The 19,578-nt window shown below is 38.7% G+C and overlaps 1 protein-coding gene across 22 annotated transcripts in view; it reads left to right on the top strand.

Annotated features, from left to right (window-relative positions):
• prom1a (prominin 1a) overlaps positions 1-19,578 on the top strand; it is an 89,487-nt gene that overhangs the window by 54,481 nt on the left and 15,428 nt on the right. For 19 of the 22 annotated variants that reach the window (XM_085178221.1, XM_085178231.1, XM_085178187.1 and 16 more), the window contains exons 5-17: positions 6,896-7,016; positions 7,485-7,548; positions 7,954-8,043; positions 8,343-8,366; positions 12,238-12,467; positions 12,892-12,966; positions 13,858-13,921; positions 14,289-14,448; positions 14,849-15,001; positions 15,240-15,363; positions 16,463-16,566; positions 17,315-17,399; positions 19,133-19,279. In XM_085178221.1, the coding sequence (XP_085034347.1) occupies positions 6,896-7,016; positions 7,485-7,548; positions 7,954-8,043; positions 8,343-8,366; positions 12,238-12,467; positions 12,892-12,966; positions 13,858-13,921; positions 14,289-14,448; positions 14,849-15,001; positions 15,240-15,363; positions 16,463-16,566; positions 17,315-17,399; positions 19,133-19,279 (1,441 nt within the window). The remainder of the gene's footprint in view (positions 1-6,895; positions 7,017-7,484; positions 7,549-7,953; positions 8,044-8,342; positions 8,367-12,237; positions 12,468-12,891; positions 12,967-13,857; positions 13,922-14,288; positions 14,449-14,848; positions 15,002-15,239; positions 15,364-16,462; positions 16,567-17,314; positions 17,400-19,132; positions 19,280-19,578) is intronic. The other 3 variants (XM_085178267.1, XM_085178249.1, XM_085178357.1) reach the window with 1 other exon arrangement.

Genomic DNA, 19,578 nt, shown 5'->3' with positions numbered 1-19,578 from the left:
AGTTATGAACAGCTGATATTTATTTTTAAATCAAACCACTAATGTTTGCTTGAAGGGGGTTAATTAAACTTAGCCTATCCAGGGATGGTTTACTGAGCAACACAGATGTCTTTGAGTATTAAAGCCTTTTGGACGTCCTTAAGAAGACAAATTATAGAAAGACTGCTTCTGTGAGAACTTTACTATTTAACTTTTAAAAGCAAAGATATCCAGATAACCAGAGTCCTTGCCCAGGTAATCAGGGTAGTGTCCTTAACAATGTGTCATGTGCATCATATTTGAGCAAACTCAGTCACTGAAGGAAAAACAAATATTAGTATAAGCTATGCTTTATGACGGAAAAATGATTAATCAGTGGTTACACTGTTTGACAATTTAATCAGAAAAATGCATGCACTGCAGAAGATTGGTTTTTGTTTTTTTTTGTCTTTTGGCCCTTCTACAGCTTTCCAAAAAAATCCTATTGTGCTGCAGTGACCTTCTGTGTTATTTACACCACCCCGTGAGGCTGTTTGGCTCAGAGTTTGGTATTCATATCATTCCTGGACTGTTTACTGTGGAATTAATGGTCTGTTGTCTCCCATCAACCTAGTCCAGACAGTCTTCACATGGAACTGACAGCAGCTTTCACAGCATCCTTATGAGTAGGAAAAAAACTGAGAACTAATAGCACTGTCTTTACTGGGTTGTCATGCTCGGAGCAAAGGCCTTGAAGCCAGGAAGCTTAAGCATTCATTGCTTGATTAAATTCTTCACAGGACACAATGCTCCAATGGGGAGTTGGGCTCAGAATGTAACTTGGGAAGCTCTGAGGACAGTAATAACACAGCAAATAAAAATACATAACAATAGCCACTTGTAGGAGAACGTGCAGTTTAATGGAATGAAAACAGGCAAACCAAAGGCTTTACGTAGGTACTAAAATGAAAGCAATAGCAATTCAGTTATTACATTTATATACATTTATATAAGTGGAGTAATGAGATCACGCAGTGGCTAAAATGACAAAAAGTTGCAGTTGCTGGCTGTGGCAGTGACTGTTGGCACAATAAAATGTCTAATGAATTATTTCAGATTACATAAGATTTGCTACATAAGCTACAGTATATGACAGGACAAATTGCTTAGGCCCGACATTTTTCAGTCAACACCTCTGTTGTCCCACGTGCACCAAAATGCATCACTTCTCGTTAGCGTTTGCATTCAGGTCAGACTGGCACAAAAATAAAGATTTAATAATAATTTAATTAAAAAAATTATTTATATTAATTATTTTTCTTATAGTGATTATTCTGGATAAGGCTTTGACAGTTACAGTAGCTGTTTTATATTGCACTCAGAATATTTAATTATGCACATGTGCTGATTGTCTATCGATGTGTGTGAACTAAAATGATCACTGTAGTTATTACAGTGACTAGAATGATCATTTTCTTACTGAGGCTGGACAATAAAGAGACCTTTTCGGCAGTGTTAAAAGAGGGAGGGGCTGTAAGGGGACTGTCCCAGCCTCCGAACTACAGTTACACTGAATGCAGGCCATTGTTGAAGTTTGTAAAAGCTATGGAACCACCAGACCATGGAACACTCGCTGCCCAGCCCCCAGTAGTGCCCTAGATTCTGGGGCACTGCATTAGTTTGTTGCTCTTCTTCGTCTGCTGTCATGGGGCAGTTTCATGTGTCATTTGGCTTTTGCTCAAGCAGGAATTAAAGCCCTTTTTCAAGCTTGTTGGAGGTAAATCTGCCTCCTGCCGTGTTTGAATTGTCCCCTGCAGTCAAAAAGCAGCCATACAGTTGATAGCTAGAGTTGATTGTGCAGTTCAGACGTTGCTGATAGCAGTGAAATGCGATGATGCTGCACAAAAGATCAATGGCTGAAGTGCACAGATGAGATGACAAATGGTATTTTTAAAGGCCACCTGCTTCATTGAAATGCAACATTTCTTTTTATGAGGGTGTCAATTTTAAAGCCGTCACAGTAGTCTGCTACAAGCCAGACAGTTTTTAAAGGTTTTTAACGTTTCCATATGCAAAGAAGCAATCAATAGTTATATTCCTATTTCAAAACAATATTGATGCTTTTTATAGACAGGAGTCACCAAGTACTTTACAGAAAACAGTTGGTGGCACATTAGTACATCGTGGATTTGAAAGATGAATCTCATGAGGATTTTAGCAGTGCAACAAATCAACGACTCTCTTCAAAGTGAGAGCTAGTTTACATTCGTTTGAATACGTTTCATTATTGCTATTCTTTCATACTTGTTCTGTTGACTAAAAAAAAAGAAGTGGAAAAACTGTAATTTAGAGTTATTTTTTTCTGAATTTGGCTGCATGAAAATACCGAGCTTAGGAGAAAGGCAAAGAGATGGAACAGTAGCCTATGTCTTGTGGTGGCTGTGGACAGTCATCCAGTCTGTGTGGGCAAGATACTGAATTGAGTGTTAGTTCGAATGTTATAAAAAGGTGCTTAGATAAAGTACATGTGTGTGATTAGGGGCTTGTAGAAAAAAAGGGGCTGTGAGTGCTCAGTTAGCATACATATATATAAGTGCCAGTCTATTTGCATTAGGTGAACATAGTGCTAACACTAAACATCCACACAAATCCAGGATCCCTGAGAAACTGTAAACGTTTTAAACCATGTTAGGCATATGTTCTTATAACTGATTTGCAAACAGGATATGGTCATCAGAACTAAAAATTGTACTGACCAGCAATAAAGCAGCTCTGGCTAAAGGTTGCTGGCTCCTCCGGGAGGCAAATGCTTATTCTTGGTTTGAGGGCTTTTTATATGATGATGTAGATAAGTAACATAAGAGAGGAGTCTGGCATTTATAACTGTGAAAACCTTTTATATGGACAAAAACTTTAGATAACAGACTAAAGGATAGGAAGAAATGCTAGAAGCTCAATCGGGGATATATATAATGAACTGATGCCTGTTTGATCTGCTTTGAATTTCAGATCTTCTCTTTGTTGTCATGCAAAGCTCACATCTTTTTTTCATAAGTGAATTTTATAGTTTGGCTTATGAAAACCTTTTCAGCTAAATGCCATGGGATATTTCTCTGTCACATGTGATATAATAGACACCATTAAATAGAAGGTGAAATGAAGATGACACTGCAGGGGGATTGAGTCCTTAGTGGCATGTTTCCTGGATACAGACGCTGTAAGTGAGAAAGCGGGTTACTCAAGCCCTGCTTGTCATTTTAAGTTTGATGGTTGTTTGATCATTTCGTATTCAAATACAAATGTGTGTATGCCTTGTTGTCTTCTTGCAGCTTTAGACCCTCATTTAATTTGATCGCTTTTTAAATAACAGACTCAAACTGGAACGTGAGCAAACTCAAGCTGAACTCAAACATGATTCTCATAAAATATGGTGGACAGTCATAGACAACACAGCTTGTTGCAAAGCACCAGGCTGTTTCCTCAAAGGGTCTTTGTTCAGCTACGCGAGGGAGTGAGAGAGACAAAGGAAAGGACAGGAGGTGGGAAGTGGGAGAGAGAGAGAGGTAACTGAGGGCAAAACAGAGACCGAGGAGGAGATTAAAGAAGAGAAAGGGTGGAGTAGGAAAATGATAGTTATCTTTCACTTTGGGATAGAGTAAGAAAGGATAGTCAAACAAAAATACCTCATCAAGGGAGATATATGGAGAAATACTGGTGTAGAGAAAGAAATAGTTTAGCGAGGGTGTGGAATAGAGGCTTCATAAGTAAAGTAATAAAGACGAGCAGACAGCCAAAAGCAAGCATAGAAAAGAAAAGTGTGGGATTGTGAATTTGTGTATGAAAGAGGGAAGCAAATGTATGAAGTGTGAGTGAGAAAGATACAGAGGGAGGGCAGAGAAAGTGTTTGACAAAAGGCTTTTGTTGTGAAAGTGGCCATTTTGAATCTTCCCCTGGTTACGGATGGCTCCACTTCACTGTGTCCCAGCCTACTTGTTTGGCCTAGTTTCTCATTAAGTCGCCACTTGTACGGTGACAGTGTTTACTCTGTTGGCACACTCACTATTTATGGCAAACATTATCACACATCCACTAGAGATGGTGCAGCTTGATGCCATGCAGATCAGCGAATTTCTCTCCCGAGGGCAGCACATCCTACAACACATTTGTTCTTTAAAGACCATGACAATGCTGTTAGAAGGCTCTTTTTTATCTTGAACGATGTTCATTATGAATTCTCTTCAGATGCCAGCAAGTGAATATTTACATTCATTTTGATTTAGAAACAAACCAAATATATGTCGGGGGAATGCTGCGAACAGGGTAGCAAGTTTACAAAGGATTGCAAAGTTACATCTGAACAAATGGCAAGACTTTGACAAGAGTGTAATACACAGTGCCACGCTGGGCAAAAACCAAGCACAGTATATCAGCACAAATACCTCATACCACATAATGATTTGGGTTCCTCTTGTTGCATTCACTGAGTTGACCATGAACTCCTGTGTATACCAAAGTATTTTAGGTTACGTCCACACGTACCCGGGTATTTTTGAAAACGCAGATTTTTCTATGCGTTTGCACCTTTCGTCCACACGTAAACGGCGTTTTCGGTCACTGAAAACGGAGATTTTTTAAAAACTCCGGCCAGGGTGGATATTTTTGAAAACTCCGTTTTTGCATTTACGTGTGGACGAGAAAAACGGAGAAAACGCAGCGTCAAAGGTGTGCGCATTTTTTGACGTCACACTGTGCGCCACATTATTATTTTGGTGAAATGAATTTCTACAATACTGTTACTGTTAATTGTACTCTCTGCAGTGTTTAAATGCTTACATATACACACACAGTTACTGTCCCTCCACACATACGACTCGGTTCTGCTTCTATGCCCCAGCTTTGTTTACTTTTTCCCACCGAGGCTTCTAGACTTCTGATTGGCCAACATTTCTGCACGGTTAGGAATATATCGCCACCTGTTGCTTTGGCATGTTCCTAGCAGCGTTTTCCTTCATTTCTGCCTTTATGTGTGGATGGGATTATTTTTTAAAACGAAAACAGAAAATCCCTGTTTTCAAAAATACCCGTGTACGTGTGGACGTAGCCTTAGAGTCAGTCTCAACCACAGCTAAAGGTGTTCTTGGCCCAAGAAGGGTTAGTTAGCACATTTACAGCTAACTGTCTAAAAAAGAAAATAACCAAGGTGTTTGACTGGGCCACTCAAAGTATCTGTGGCATTTGTGAAACTGTCCCTCCTGCTTATAAATATTCAAACTTTACTAGGTTGTTATTGAATCATTAACTCTTCAGTCCTCCGACTTAAACTCCACAGAAAATCATAAACATGCTGACTCTTAGCTGGTTACATGCTGTGATATCTGACAAGTACTGACTTAGACTGCCTAAACTTAAGCATGTATCTGCATACAGAATAAAGTGTAACAATATTTGAAGACATTTTTTCCCCTGCATTTCCATGCCAGAAATTAAGAAAAATACATACGTTTAACAAAGTGGAAGGAAATGTGCTCCAATGCGCTGCATTTCTTGAAAGTAGAAAACATTTTATGCATACACTAAGTGTGCAAACACACTGCAATGCTTAATGTTGCAAAATGTCCACAGCATAATCCAGGATAGAAATTAGATTATATGCACAAAGGGAAACTGCGACTACAGCAGTGGCTGTACTTTACTGCTCTGTAAAGAAGAACGGCGCCCAGCAATGTCTTCGTGCATTAGCAGTAAGACAATAGAAACAACATCTCTGGGTGCACTGTGGTCACATACGTACAACCTGTTGTCATACTTACACATAAAGACCCCTGCCTTTTTTATAGAGTCAGTCACATCACCCCGATTCTACACCATTGATCTAAACCTTCCCAGAAGCTTCTGAGTCAGTTCTTTTGTTACTCCTCTCTGCCAGTCATCTTACATCATTCATAAAGCTGCTTATTCCACTGAAGCATTTCCATGAAGGGGATTCACTGTGTCATACAACTCTACTTTAGGAGTTTTTGATCCTTAGAGTCAATTGTAGAGAAGCTTTTTTTTTTTTCTTCCTTTTTGACCGCCTTTCCTTAAGCTGCTCACGCGCGAACCTCAATAACACACATCAGTAGCAGTAAGAACATACGTGCACACACTGTAGTGCTGCAGTAGCTGTGAGGTGCTGAAGGAGAAAATTCAGCTGGGATGAGAGTGAGTCATGGAAACCGCTTAATATTATGGGCTGTCTTTCCCTTGATGTTGTTCAAGCTAATTAAGCCTTGTAGTAAGCTACTCAGGTCTGTTTGAAGTATGCAAGAGATTCACTTTAATGGTCTGCTCTATGCAATTCTGTGTTTTCACATTCAATTTGAATATGCTTACAACCCAGGGACCTTAGATCATAAAGATAAGACACCTGGATTTATAGCTATGAGTCTATTTCTAAATTACTTGGGTAAATAATAGTTGTTTAGATCTTGAGACTGCAGAACATGTCAGTATATGACACACACATACAGTATTGTAAAGATGCTCCTCTATGCCTGTTATGTTACCTTATTCTAGCCTATTAAAAACATTGTTGATGAACAGGAAATTGTGTTTTCATGTCAACACTTAAATTAAATGAATGAAATTGTATGTAACAGTTAATTAAAATGGGTTTAAGGTAAATTTATTTTCTTGAGTACAAGAATAGTCCAATGTAATGCTGGCTTTCAAAGAATGAAGGCACTCTACAGGTGCACTCAGTGGCAGTCGCAAAAACAAAGTAAGGTGAATGTGGTGGTGCACACTGACCCCTACTGCTGATGGCTTGTCATCACCCTGCTCTGCATGACTCGCCCCTGCCTTACTCTTGACTGACACAGGGGCAGCAGGGTCACTCAGACATGCCCGACAGCAGGCAGATTACATGTTTGTGTTCTTGTTTCAACTGTTTTATTAGGATTGGAGTGCTGTGTGCGTATGCCGCCAACCAGAACCTGAGCTCTCAGGTGAAGAACGTACGGAGACTGGTCAACAGCAACATGAGGGATCTGCACACCTTCGCTAACGACACACCGATGGTAAGGCAGAAAGTTTCCATTTGAAACACAATGTTACATAAAGAATTGGGGTGAAGCATTATAGATGGTTCAGTTGTGAATTTTCCTGACATTTCAGGGTGGCAGACTCGAGGGTACACTTGTGAATCAGTGTGCATATCATTTCTTTTTTCTTTGTTGAAACTGGGGTTTCTTGTCATGCTGACTTTGTGTAATCCTTTCACGCGGGAAAAGATAATTTTCTCACCTTTTGTGCACGCAACACCTGCAAAGTTGCTTTTGAAAAGATTGTTCTCATACGGTGAAATTTCTCCAAAAATCAGTCTCACTCTTGTGGGTGGTATTTGCTGAAGAAAACTCCAACCAGATTCTCAAGTGGATCAATAAAATTGTGTAACACTGAAGTTGTTTGTTGGTGTCTAGACCAATAAAGTACTTTTGTGCAGTTATTTCTAAGTCTCTGCTCGTCTCTGTGTTTCCTCTATGCAGCAAATTGAATACCTAATATCCCAGTATGCCACGGCCAAGAACAAAGTCATCTATGACCTAGATAGTAAGTAGTTCTTCTCTGTTTCTCCGATAGTAAATTAAGTAGACACAAACAAGTCCCTAAGTTTATGCACTCAGTTGTGCAGCATGCCTATTATGTGAATTTAATGTGTCTGCTTTACTTGTTTTCACAACTGTGACTTAACTAGCTCCATAGGCAAAGTAGAAACTTTTAAAAAAGCATCTCTTGAGTATTCCTGCTACTTTCTTCAGGCAGTTCTTTCCTAGAAGTTGTGACTTGCAAAAACAGAGCCAGGATTTTAAGCTTTTAAATTAAAAACAAAAAAAGGAAGAAGTTATGCCTTGTATGCTCAGACCATTAGAACACAAGTTTAGATGGTTTACTAGAGAACAAAATTGGGAACAAGAGTGACTTGGACTAACGTGTCTATGCCGATGTTTTCTACAGACATAGGTCCATTATTGGGTGGAAAGATACATGATCAGTTGGATAAGGAGGTCCGTCCTGCCTTGGACCAAGTCCTCAATATGGCTGGAGGTACAGTTGCTCACTTTTAATTTCCTCCTCTAGCTAAGATCAAAATATTGCCAGTTCTAAGCTACTAAATGCCAGCTACAGCTTCACTGCAAACATTGCAGTGCTGCCAGTTGTGTGATGAATACAATGTTTTCCCCTTAAATGTGTGATTTAAAGCAAGTGTGAATAACCTTTTTTTGGTGGAAATACAGGTTTAGGACTCGTTTCAGTATTTTCCTATAAGTAATAAGTCCTCCACCATATAATATTAGTTTCATTAATCCTTAATCTTTGTATTTTATGCTTTTTCTTTTATAAAGTGAAAATCGAGAGGGCCATTAAAGGTAATGATAACTTAGTAACTGACCCACAGTCCTTTGACCCTTGACTTTGTGAATTTTGACACCATTGTTGCTACTGTGATTCGTCCCCTTTGTTTTCTTCCTTGATGCCTACCTGAGCCCCGAGTTACAGTTCTTGAGTTTTTGATGAAAAATAAACAGTCAGTATATAAAAACTGCACTATGCTATATCTTACTTTGGTGACCACAGAGTGAAGAAAGCAAAAAGGTTTTTTTCTTGTGGGGGTGGAAGTATATATATATATATATATATATATATATATATATATATATACTTCTACCCCCACAAGAAACAAACCTTTTTACTTTCTTATTTTACTATAAGGCATCCATACCATCCATGCTTTATTCCTTTATGTGAATGTCTGCTTCTGTTGTCACCAGATAAATTGGATGAATAAATTCTCTTAATTTTCGTTCCATTTATGAATATAAATGGAAATGATTCTCCTTCCATAAAAATCCAGCCTAGTGCAGTTTTAAGTTCATGGTGTTTTGACAAAATCCCCAAACCCTTTATACTGTAACTGTGTTACCCCAGTGTGATGTGAGCATAAAAAATGTGTTTGTGTAACCAATCATGTTACTTTTATTTATTTATTTTTTTTTTTTTTAATATACAACTATGAGAGTACCTTGTTTTCATTTTCTCTTGTTTTTTAAATTCTGAATTACAACTAGATGCTGTGTGGATGTTTGACCCAAATATATAGGCTTGCACCACATCAGCAACAAAAGATGAAAGATCTGTCAGTAAGCATGAAAAAAGTAAAGTTGGTAAAATGTCTGACCATTGGCGTGGCAGTGATTATACTGTAATTTGGGTTTTTAATATTCATATCCTTTTGGGTTTCTGTTGGGTTTGAGCCAAGTTGTCAAAGCTTTTTATTATTCACTGAGAATGCAGAGTCTATTGGCATGGCAGGAGGCGGACGCACTTTTTCTCCTCTCCCTTGTCTTCCCTGCTTATGTCCTTGTCTAGTCTCGTGGTTTTTTTGTATTTTCCCTGGAACATTCTCTCACAGTCTGTTCTCTAAAACCTAAAAGAGGAATTATGGATTTGATCAACTGGTCCCTAAATGCAATTGACACCCCTTTCTCAACGAGAAGTTTGGGCTTGGGTGAGCCTGAGTGCTGAAGATATCTACCTATTCGGAACCATGGTAACAGGGTTCTGGCTGATCGGAGCTGGCTTGGCCCTGACTTATCGAAGAATTAAGAAAGCGGAACCGGCTGTTCAAACCCCCACAAGGCTGCCCGCTGGGATTGGAATGATGGGAGAGGCGTGAGTTTCTCAAAATGGGCTCATTGAGTCAGCACGGATAAGATCTTGGAGAGGCTACGGCTGCTGTGAATACTCAGAATAAGATCTCTGACTGCAGACTGGATACATCTCGGAAGGGCTAGCCCGGAATAACATCTCTGGGCGCAAATTGGATGACATCTCGGGGAGGCACACTGCCGTGAGTTCTCAGAAATTGGCTCCTTGAGCACAAGAAATGACAACATCACAGAGCGCAAATATGGCGAAGCTTGCGGCTCTCCAACGGGAGATTGAGAGACCACTGTTGGACTGTAGAACTGCTTAGAAATTCATATGAGCTGTTCGCACTAAAGTAAAAAATACCATCATTTATGCGGATACCCCTTTGGCGCCAGCTGCAAGGCCGGAGCTGAACAAAACACCCTGATAACGACTGTGTTTAGTCTGTTCCTTCCCATTCCATGCAAGGCCACCTGGGTTGGCTGGAAGACTGTTTACTTAGCCTGGCAGGGCGAAGGACACTGTCTCAGCTGAACTATGGACACGCACACACATACATATACTGATACTGATAAGCACTCACTGACGCATCACCCTCCCTACTCCGGATCCAACGCCACCTCCAACGCTTACCTCCCCCCTGATGTGGACATCGGGTCAGCTGGAGGCGCAGTCGAAAGATTGCAGCGGTCCCAGATCAGATGTACACACTGGAACTCTTTCCCATGTCTGTGTTTATTGTGCTACGGTGTGTTGATATCTGTGCATTCCTGCATTATCCTTTTGTGTTACACATTTTGATGTTTTTTTTCCTCGCTACCTAGCCTGACCTGTCTCCCCAATGTGATGTTTGTGTATTGTATGTACGGTCGGCAAGGTCTGTCATCTCGGTCAAAAGACCTGCAACTGACAAATAAAGGCTATCTCTCTATCTATCTCTAACAAGATAGAAAAAGGGAATACAAAACCAAGAGATATATACTACTGCAATTAAAGATGGTGCTTAAGCGTCCATCTATGGCTTCACAGTGTTGCTAATCGTGCCACTATGTGAGAGTGTATTTACCGTTTCCTCTTGTTCACCTTTTATGCCTCTGTTCAAGGATGCTAGTGTTTTTGTTTTCTTTATCCTGTTTAATTTTAAGCATCCTCTGCAGGCTGCTCACAGACTCTATACTAACACTGGCTGCTGTCTTACAATGAACCCAAATGCATGGAAAAGCGTCATTTACTGAACAGCGACATCTTTAATAATGGCTCATATTATTCATAGCATTCCTGTTTGCTTAATGTTTGCCAAAAGCGATTCTGTTGCATGCAGTGCAGTTAACAGGGTAATTTTAGATGCTAGAGATTCACACTAGTATCTGAGAACACTACAGACACACTCAAAATGTCAAACCCCATTAGCTTGGACGAGAAACTCAAAAGATATACTTGGATCAGGCCTGGGCTTTACTAGGGATACACCGATTGTGGAGTTTGGGCTGATAGTAATGATTTCTTAGTATGTGCCTGGGAAACAAAGTACAGTTTTAATATCATTGTGCTTTATTTAAATAATTCATTGTTGCTGACTTTTACTTCAACTACATTATATTTTTGAAGCAAACATTGTACTTTGTACTCTATACCATAACATAACACTTAGTATTTTGCAGATGTTAACTATATAAAGTCACTTATATATAATGCTTTATTAATATAGCTAAAGTTACCTATTACTATATTAGCAATTTAAATAACCTCCAGCTGAAACATTAAAATGAAATACGCATTAATGGTTCAATAATTATGATCCAATGATTCAAGCAGCATAATGTGTTCTTTTGACATTGTAGGATTGTGATTTTAATTAGGTAAAGGGTCTTAATAGTTCCTTTACCACTTAGCAAAACAGTTATTTAATATGAAACAATTTTCTTTTCCTATGTAGTCCCACTTTACACATAATGCTTTTTATAACAGGGTTCAGGGTTGCACACAAGCATGAAAAATCATGCTCTATCTGTTTCTAAGCTGTATTTCTGCTATTTCTGGTCAACCATTCTGATTTCCTCTGGCCTCCACTGCCTTGTTCTGGTTACCCGATTTGTGTTACCAATACACTGTTTAAAAAAAGTGTCAAAACAAAACAGCTCCATACTTCCTCTTCACTGGTGAAATCAAAGGCTGTCTAATATCACACATTTACTGTTACAGTATTTTCCAGAAGAGAACTGAAAGATTCATATAAAGTATTCATGATCCTTTGAGTCATCTGAAGCCAAACCACATAGTAGTATCCAATGGGAATGGAGTTAATCGAAAAACCCTACATGACAACTCCTTTAATTTAAAAATTTTCCTCAAGATAACTAGTGAAAAAAACACCTTCATTTTTATTTTCCTGAGGATATAAGACAATCCAGCTGACTTTATTTACATTTTGGAAGAACATGTGACTGCAGCGAGAACAGTCCCAAAAACCACTGTTCTTCATTTTTACTTTTTAGGTACTTTGCTTTGGGCATTTCTCCTTTATTGGTTTTTCCCTCATATATTAAACCCAGCTCACTTGCCATGTCGCTTGTGGTCTCGTTATTTCAGCCATGCGAGAAACCAAGGAGGCCTTGGAGAGCGTTAATGCATCTCTGGAGATGCTTCAGGATGGAACAGGGAAACTGAGCCTAAACCTGAGCCAAGTCCGGACCAGCATCAACCACACCCTAAATGACCCTGACTGCCATGATGAAGACTCGGATGCTACCACAGCCCAGCTATGCCGCAACATTCGCCAGTCGCTGTCCCAGCTGCAGATCAGCTCAAATTTCACACGGGTACAAAACTGAATGAATCAAACTCCAATACAAAGCTTTATACTGTAACTGTGGTGCTCTTTTTGGCACGTGTTTGTAATAAAATTGTTCACACTTAAAAATCAGGCTTAAGTATTTGGGCTAATGGAAAAGTTCAGCGTTTTCTGCGTCTGTCTTAAAGTAATCATCTATCTTTCTATATTGACCCTAAAGATTATGCATTATATTAAGCATTAGAAATAATTATTTTGTCCCATTGTTTCATTTTTTTCTCATGCAGTGTGCTGCACAGTGAAATACAGCAATGGAAATGTTTAGGTTATTTTTTTGTAAGGAGTTATTTGAACTAGTGAAAAAAATAGATTTCTGAACAGCAATCAGGAATTGTTAAATGTTGATAATTTTATATTGCAAATACTTATCAAAGCTTGTTGGAACTTGTTAGCTACCCGATGTGAATGCACAGCTGGAAAAGATGAACGATGTATTGAAAACAGACCTCAGCGCTGTCGTTCAGAGGGTGAGCATGAACCACATTAATTGGACTGAGTTTTTTTGTCTCCCAGTCTATTTTCTGATGTATTTTGTCAGTTTTCTTGTTTAGTTGTTCATCTTTAGTTCCTGATTGTTTTTTTTTCAAATGCAACCAAAACCACAAAATGGATAAACAAACTTGGTGTTCCTTCTGTCACAATACGGCTGTGTGCAGGCAAGAGTAGGACCCAAACGCAAACTCGCAGAGACAAAAAGTAAACTCAAAAAACACAGCTTTATTGCTGGCGCGGAGTGGGACACGAAACACAATACAAAACTAAACTGGGAAAACTAAAGCACAAGGAGCCACAGGGCAAAAATCACACAGCTATGAGGGAGGACGCAACACTGACAAAGAGAAACATGGGGCTTAAATACACTGAGGGATAACGAGGGGGAATGAGCCACAGGAGGAGAGCACAGCTGGGAGTAATTAGGCAGGACGAGACAAGGGAAGCAAAACTAGAAACATTAACATAGGACAGACTGTGAAAGTAAAACAGGAAACACACTGACGGAACTCAAGACATGTAAACTTAACAGACTGGGGAGACAGAACATAGGGACCTGAAACATGGAACAGAAAGGCACAGTAGACACAACATGAACATAACAACGCCACAGGGGAAGAGTAAAACAAAATGCAGGAACACAGGACCTCTTTCAAAATAAAATGGGAAACATAATGAAACGCAAACATGACAACATAAGAAACACAGACATGAAGCACATGAAGGACTTAACAGGGGTTGGATACACAAGGGGAATCTAATAAACAAATGAACTTAGATAACCTAATGAACAAAATAAACTTAAACTTAAAACGCTGGGTCAAAAGACCCAGGATCATGACACCTTGTTTTTCCTCCTTTCACAGGGCTTCTCCTCTTTGAATGACACGCCGCATATGGTGATTGAACAGACCAGAAGTGTTGTTGAGAGTAAGTGGCTATTGAACCGATGTTTTTCTGAAATCAAACACAAAAGTTAATAACTCTTGATATATGTTATTACAATAAGTGCTTATATAAATGAATGAATTTTTGTGTTCTCCTTGCGCTCTCTGCGTTTCTCTTTATGTTTCATTTGTTATGTACTGTAAGTTTGTTTCTTGTAGCAAGAATGGGGCCTTTTTGAATTGCACAGATTTCACTTTAAACATTTGTTGATATAGTCGTCTAATTCAATGTTAAATTTCAATCCGGGTTAATATTTTTCCCCAAAATGGTAAAACTGATGAATTTATTTATTTTTCAAGTATCTTTACACTCTTCATTTTTTCTGTTTTGAAAAAATAATTTCTCTCAGGTGTAACAAATTTGGTGGATAGCATTGGCAATAACATCAGCAGCTTTTCCAAGGCATTCCCAGTGCAGAGCTGCCTGTCCAACTTCACCATCTTCATTAACCACGTGCACGCCAAGATTGAAGACTACTACCCAGAAATTGACAAAATGGACTTCTACAGGTATTCTTCTTCACTGCACAAAGCATATCTGTGTATTTATAAGTGCTTTGCATAAAAAGGAAAACCTCTAAGGGTAAAAGTAAAGAAACTATCATGTAAATGTGCTGAAACAAGGTAACTATATTAATGCAATATGCCTGATGTTTGACATTTATCTTGCTTTATGTTTTTTCTCTTTTCCTTTTTAGTAAGCTTTGTGTTCTATTTTCATTGTACCCATCCTAGTTTCTGTGCTTATGTGCTTTTTTGGCTGGATAAGCAAGTGGAGCAAAGCTCTCTTTCTCGAGGATGCTTTGACAGTTTGTTGATATAAACCACAGTGGGAACTGTGCTTATTTATATTTTGGTAAACCACCTTCTGTGAGATCTCTAATAGTTTGGCTTTGCCTGCTGCCTTCAGGTGGATTGGCTGCATTGCTCTTTGTTGCATGGTGGTCCTGGTCCTGGCCTTCAACTACCTGGGCCTGCTGTGCGGCACGCTGGGCTATGACAAACATGCCTCACCTACAACACGGGGCTGCATCTCCAATACAGGAGGAACGATGCTTATGGCGTAAGTCCAGTATGCACTTAAGTCCAGTAAGTGTAAAAAGCTGCCACAACTCAGGTTTATGTTGCTATTTTAACGCCTACAAGTACAACTGTAGTATAACTGTACATGTTCTAGTAGTTTTTACAGTTATTAAAACTGTTCTATGACAGACAGCTTGTTTCACTATAAAGCTACAGTTCACTGTGTTAGAATTGTGCACATCAGCTGTACCACAGGGACTATTTGTTCATCTCCACAGTGGAGTTGGATTTAGCTTCCTCTTCTCCTGGGTACTGATGGGAGTGGTCACCATCATCTTCCTGGCTGGAGGGAACATGGAGAAACTTGTGTGTGAACCATTCCACACCAAAGAGCTTTTCAAGGCAAGTCATGCAATGATAAGGGAGATAAAATGTAAACAGAGTGTTTTTTGATTGTGTAAAAGTGGATCCCACACTTAAAGCATACAAAGGGCCCTGCTTTCAAAGATGAATATATATTATTAAATAAAAGTCCTACTTGAAGAGTAAAAGAAACATTCTATATATTTTTCTTTGAAAACTGACTGTAATTCATAGAAAAATCCAACGTGTATATCTGTGTGTGATACAACTAAAAATGTAAATAGTGAACCTTAGCTTCATACATTCAGAAGTGAATATTTTCAGACACAGCACACTGTGATCTCTCTTCATTACCCACTGTGGTAAAGCTGAGGCCGGCATGTGCTTCGTCATAGTGTTTAGTTTTTGTTTTGGTGGTTGTGACGTTTGGTGTAGATTAATCTGCTTTAGCTTTACTGGGCAGTCCTCTCAAAAACGTGTCCGTGCATTGTTAGCAGTGCAGAACCAATGTGTCATTTTCATTCAGCTTCACTCCACCCCGAGTTATAATTCTGTGATCCCACAGTCTGGGAACCACTGGCACAGATAATTGTTAGTATAAGCACACTACATAAAACTTGGTGTCCCTTAGGTGGGCTCATTGGAATAGCATTTGCTGCCAGTTGTCAGGGGCAAGCTGTTATGTGCATTAAGTCTGAATGCATCTGCACTCAACCCATCCATAATTCAGAAGATCGAATTTTGCCTCAAGTTTAAAAAACAAATAAAGAAATGGGCAAAAAAAGGCTGAAATATTCTGCCATTTTTCTTCATTTATTTTCATGAAAGAGAACGAAGTTCGTCAGATTTGGAGCGGGGTCTCTTAAGTAATTTATAGAAGTCTCTGCAAATGAAATTCATTTTCAGCATTTTCTTCTGTGCCTCCATGATTGCTCTTCTCGACTTTCTTGCCGCCTCAGTGAGGACAAACTGCATCGTGGACGATGATGCGCATTTGTTTCTAATTTGAATTTACATTAATTCATTAATGTAAATTCAAATTAGAAACAAATGCGCATCATCGTACTGATGGATTCATTTTGCTTGTCCATAGGAATTATTGATTATACATCCTGTTTCCTGCTCTCTAATTCACCAGGTTGTGGATACTCCATATATGATCAACCCAGAGTGGAAGAACTTCATCCCTGGCTACATGTACAACGACTCTGAGCTGAAGTTGACAACAGAGAGCTTATACAGGCAAAGAAATGGATTTTTTGTGTATTTAGATGACACTGTCACGCCATTATTCTCACACCCTTCTCCACCTGTCTTCTCTATATTTCATGCATACACTAGTTTACAACAATATGAATGATTTTTTTTTCAGCAAGACAACCCATTTATCTAAGTATAGTCTGCAAAATTAATCGATGATGTTTTTTCATTTTTTTTTATTTGGCTTAGGGTCAGACATCAAGCATGTGACTGAGTATCTTGTTTCCATTGATGGAGATACAAATGAGAAAGAAGGAGAGGGTTACTATTAACCTGGCTTTGCTAATTAGGATAGTTTTTTTCTACGCTGTCTGCACTGCTTTTCTGCAGCCCCTTTCTTAGTGATTACACGAGCTTTCATCATCTTCCTGCAGTGTGATGCTGCGCATTCTCAGTATACTGGGATGGCAGATTCATCGTCACCATTTTCAAACAGAATGTGTTTTTAAGTTTTCTCACTTTATAAAGCAAGTCTAAGATATGTGGCTACCTAAATGCTTTCAAGGCATTTTTAGCTTTAATATATTTGCAAACATTTTAAGCTTTTCGTGAATAATACACTGTCTCTCATAAATGGACATATTAGTCATGTACTTCCAGTCAGTTTCACTTGGTGGCAGCAAATATTTTTACTATGACAGAAAGTTACATGTTGATATTTCTCTTTCTCTCTCTCTTTCTTTTTTCCCCCCTTTCTGATATTTCTGTGTGTATTTGTTGTCTTCATTAGTACTTGCAAAAAGAACCAAGGCATCTACTCTGCCATGCGTCTGGACAAAGTCTTCAATATTTCCTCTTACCTGAACACCACAGTGGTTAGTAACCTTTACGTACTCTGTTGTAGTTATTATTATGATAGGATGCTGTCTTATAATAGCTGAAAGCAACTAAAATAGCTACTTTTTTCTCCTAAAGTGTTATACACTTTACATTACCAGTTCATATAAAAATACCTGATATTAACCTTTAATAGGACGAATTTTAATCAGCTGAAAAAGAATAACTCTGATGTTGCTCACATATCAGGGTAAAGTCAGGGTAATCTTTGTCCACGTGTAACATTTTCTCTCTTCCCTCCCACTCGCAAAACATAATAAAACAGCTGGATTAAAAAGGAAATAAGGTCCCAGACATCTGCAGTCAAGGCTGCAGTACTTTGTTTGCATTACCTTATAAGTTCTTAGGTCCCAAGCTAAAAGGGATGCTGACAGCTGATCATTTCAGCATGCTTTAGCCCTTAAGTCAGTGTATGCCTGTGTGACATTATATTGATTTAAGTTTCTATTTCCCCGTGACTGTAAGCCAGCCACCTCTACATTCAGCACTTTCCTGCCAGTTGGCACAATTGCCTTGACTCATTGTCGCCAACAGATGATATGTTCCATGCGGCTCCTGGATATTGTTCATTTTTCTTCATTAAAGCCTGAAAATTGTTCTAAAAGTCTGACACTTTTTATTCTGTTAATTTACCAATCATACAAGCTATAAGCAGCAAATCTAAAAAGTCCCACCCCCCCTTATTGTGAATATACATCTATTCTAAGAAGAGCTTCCCTCTTTTAAGCTAACATGCTTGTGATCACCATAGTAACTCTAATTTATCTCACTGTATAAATGCACAGCAGTTTCTCACATGGCTGTAGGTTGTATGCAGCATGGGTGCCAACTTTAACACCAAATGGTGACATGAAATATTATTATATTTATATTTATATTGATATATACCTTTGAATTGATCATAAGTATTCACATTTCAAAATTCCTTACAAAAAAAAGTTTAAAAAAAAGTTAAAAATCTATGTTTTCAGGCAGTAAATGGGGGTGTCATTGGCGTATGTGGATTCAGTGTATGGAGTGTTGGGCAGCTCATCTCTTTGTAGAATTTTTTATATTAAAGAAAAGTTGTGCAACCCATCACATGCAGGACATTTCTAGTGTTATTGGAAACACATAAACATACAACCATGTCATCTATGAACAGCTTTTATTGTCAGTATTTTTGGTCTGGTTGTCTTTAAAGTGCCACAAAACAACAACTTCTTTTTTGGTTGTGAAATTACATATTTCTATTCACGACATCTTTCATGAAAATCACACTTGCCAAGATATGTCTCGGTACGGCTATGGCTTTGCTTTTTGGGACAACAGTCCTTAAAGCATACAGTCCAGTGCAAGCAAAAGTACTCTTACTATTTACTATTAAATGAAAGGATTATGTAGAGAAATGTATGACTTATGAATGTAAAACAAAAAAATCAAGAGAAAACAACACTGGTATATGTAGACTTCCATCCAAACCACATCTTTAAGATTTTGGTTCGCTCGTGTGCCAACATTTGTTTTGTGTTTATGGAAGCCTTTCATTATTTTCATGTTTATACAGTCACAATACTGGAAATTTACTCGAAGTCCTAAGATTACCACCTTTTTTTCTGATGTTATGTCAAGAAAATTGGAGCATACACATAAAATATGCATAAATAACATTTAATATATACATTCTAGAACAACTAAACAAAAAAAGTATTTTATATCTTTGTGTTAACAGTTCACAAAGGATGTGGTCAGTCAGCTGGACAGTCTTAAGATCGACTTGAGAGGCATAATCCTGTTAGAGGCAGAGGGAAGGCAGAACCTCCTGGATTTCTCTGAAGCAGGGCTGTCAGAGATCAACTACGCCGACTACCTGGAGGAGGTGACACATCAGCACAAGCATACTGGAATGAGCAAACACATCAGCGGGAAAGAAAAAAAATGCGCAAAACAAATAAATCCCTTAAAATATGCATGAATGAAGGGGGAAGGGCATAATTGGATAATCAGGCACACAAAACCACGCAGGAAGTAGTGTGGTTTTGTGTGCCTGCAAGGGACAGGCCAGCATACACAACAAAGACAAGAAGCAATACGCAGAAGGAGACACACACAATATTTGTGTAAAACAGCTACACAACCAAGGTATTTCTTTGTGATTACTAGACTGAATTGTTCTGT

The sequence above is a fragment of the Neolamprologus multifasciatus genome, chromosome 2, assembly GCF_963576455.1.
Source record: "Neolamprologus multifasciatus chromosome 2, fNeoMul1.2, whole genome shotgun sequence".
Lineage (NCBI taxonomy): Eukaryota > Metazoa > Chordata > Actinopteri > Cichliformes > Cichlidae > Neolamprologus > Neolamprologus multifasciatus.
The sequence above is the reverse complement of the archived record's forward strand: the minus strand, read 5'-3'. Positions and strand labels throughout refer to the sequence as shown.